A 2,923-nucleotide genomic window follows, 5' to 3' on the forward strand; every position below is an offset into this window, starting at 1 on the left:
CAATCCAAAGATCAGTTCTGTCCTCCATATATAATTATTTTTGCCGACATGTGTCATCGTGAATGGGATAAGAACATGTCCAAAATACGTGTTGGAAGTTGTTCAAAGTACATGTTGAAAATGTGCGTTCGATATTGTTCAAAGTACGTATTCAAAGTACATGTTCAAAGTTAAAGAGCAAAGTGTTCAAAGCGCTCGCAAGATGAAGGGGCAAGTGATACGATCATCTGAAATCTGGTGTTCGGTCAGTTAGGCTTCGTCTTCGTCTTAGGCTATTGAGTTATGTTCCTCACACCTCATACTGATGTTGAGGAATCTGAGGTATTTAGGGTTCTGTGAGAAGATGAGGCATGATGGACTACCTCCTTTCCTGGTGACGGGTAAGCTGAAGTGAGAGGGACAAGAAGGGGAATGAGAATGAAGTCGTAAGAGCTCCATATTCGTAGATAGTCGATTTTGTGTGAACTTTCTCCATCCACCCTTCTAATAGACTTAAGATAACACTCTTTCAAGGTTTATAGCTGAGATTCTTTTTTTTCTTCACTGGTGTATTTCTTTATTAGCATTACTGTGACTCTGTGTATATTTCAGGATTCAATTTGAATAGTGTCATTTTTAAAACATGAATGCATGCTATTTTTCGATTCTTTTTTGTTTTGAATGATTGGTTTTTGAGTTTCTTACTTTCTTGCATGTATCTTTAGAGAATCATGACTTGAGAATGATTAAGTGATGGCTTTAGAATGATGAATCACTGTTATGCATCAATCATTACTTCAGAACGATTCATCCTTCTTTCATTCCCACTTCTAATACCATCATGATGTATGGCTACATCAGGATTTCTTTCGGTCAAGGACAAGTCTTTACAACTCTTTACCGGGACATGTCAGGTCACAAGTCACGAGAACGGGAGTGAGTTCATTCTGATCTAGTCATCATTATTCTTTTCCTCATTCTGTGCGTCTTTACTCGACGAACACTCATCATCAGCTTTTCTTCTCCTTGGTCCTGTTGCTTCCCCCGCTGGCATGGTCTCTGTTATATTCTTGATATTTGGACTTATTCTCTTTTCTTCTCTAAAACATGGTGTTATATAACAAATTGAATTAATAGTGAAAAATCTGTGATATATACATTTGACATATGAAAAATATATACTTTTGTAAAATATGAAAATGTAGGATGTAGATAATATACCAAGGCATATAGTTCAAACAAGAAAACCAATCACTTCTGACTACAATTCAAAAGTTACTCGGTTCCCACGATGCTAACCCCTTGGATATTTTGGCAGAAACTGACAAGTAGTCGGCGAGGGTCTGCATCGTCAGGAAGGTCGTGGTTCATGCACGGGGGAAGTTTCTCGGGCTTCAGGGGGTCAGATGGCCGCTCCCTCAACATGGAGAGCGGCGGCACGGCTGAGCCTCGGCCGTCCTTCAGCGACGAACACCACCAGCGCCCTTCTGTGAGCAACGACGGCTCCCTGGACTCTCAGGAGAACTTGGATGACGTGCCTATCGAGCTCCGGCATCTGGAGCCCGAAGACCCCGCGCTGCTAGACATCCCGCCGTCGCCCGCACCCTTCCTGCCGCACGCGACCGCCGCCTCGGCAGACCCGGACACGAAAGCCAAGTCCAAGAGCCTGACTGACCTTGTCCAGGCTTCCCCTCGGTCTCCCGGAAATCCAGTCTGTCCATCGGGGGTGCTGTCGGTGCGGGAAAAGTCCATTAGCAGGGAGGCACTGGATATGGGCCGGGCGGGGGTTAGTGATATACTCGGTAGTGTTTTACGCTCAAAGTCTAGCTCGTCTTGTTTTTCACTCTCTAGCCACGAGATGTCTAGCGGTGAGGGAGCAAGGGGGTGTTCCGGGGGGGCCAAGGGCATAGAAGGTGATGCCGCGAGTGCTAGAGTAACCAGTGAAAAACCCAAGGTGGAGGAAACTAAGGTGAGCGAGGGGGGCAGCCCTCGAGTGAGTAGGAAAAGACCTACACTTAAGAAACAAAAGGCTTCGATAAATGAAAGTGACGTGAATGACATTGATATGCCAATAGTTATAGAGATAAGCAAAGCCCCCAAGACAGCCGAGGTGGTCAATGTACCAGTTGCGACAGATGACAAGGACCATTTAAGCATTCCTAAAGGGTTAGGCATAATAAAGCAAAGTTCCCTTAATGATGAGTATATATGTATTGATAGATTTTTAGAAAAGGAAAAGTTAAAACAAAGCATTCAGAAGCAAAGCTCGCTCAACGAGGACCTCATATATGGCAACAAGGAGGAGAGGCAGGAAACCATGAGAGAGTCGTTGTTCGCCACACAGATCAAGAGGCTGCAGAACATCAGGGAGAGTCTCCAGCAGAGGCTGAGAACAGCGAGCCTCGACCGTTTTGAGCGAGAGAAGTCGGACTCGTCTCTGAAGGCAGGGATTGTGAAGCTCCTCCAGTCCTGGAAGAGCGAGATCCTCGTCACAGCTGGCACAAAACCAACAGCTGATGAAGGAAGCGCTGGACGGGAGGGCGAGCCATCGACAGGTCCTCTGGGAGAAGGTGAAGACGACCAGCAGGCATCCAGCAGCAAGAAACACAACGAGATCAAACCTAAAGCTCAAAGCATATTTCAGATGGGAAGATCGAGCGACAGTGCCGATGGCGGGGGTGACAAATCAGTGACACGTGGGGTGGAGAAGAAGTTCCTCGGAAGAGAACCTGGCGATAGGAAGTCATCCCGCGAGGAAAGTTCCGACAGCTCAAAGGAGAACAGCTTCCAGAGTGATACCAGCCTAGATTCTGAGGATAGCTGTGTCTCGGTCATCTTCGTGCCTAAGCCAGGCCAGGCTGGCATCGTCCCGGGTGCAGACAAGGAGCGGAACAGATCAGTCTCTTCAGAGTCGTCCGAGGGCTCCGATAAGCAGCACTCTCCA

The 2,923-nt window shown here is 46.7% G+C and overlaps 1 protein-coding gene across 1 annotated transcript in view; it reads left to right on the forward strand.

Moving 5' to 3' along the window:
• Positions 1-2,923, forward strand: part of LOC119589372 — a 40,452-nt gene that overhangs the window by 27,486 nt on the left and 10,043 nt on the right. The window contains exon 7 of the mRNA XM_037937988.1: positions 1,298-2,918. Within this exon, the coding sequence (XP_037793916.1) occupies positions 1,298-2,918 (1,621 nt within the window). The remainder of the gene's footprint in view (positions 1-1,297; positions 2,919-2,923) is intronic.

The sequence above is a fragment of the Penaeus monodon genome, chromosome 25 (assembly GCF_015228065.2).
Source record: "Penaeus monodon isolate SGIC_2016 chromosome 25, NSTDA_Pmon_1, whole genome shotgun sequence".
Classification (NCBI taxonomy): domain Eukaryota; kingdom Metazoa; phylum Arthropoda; class Malacostraca; order Decapoda; family Penaeidae; genus Penaeus; species Penaeus monodon.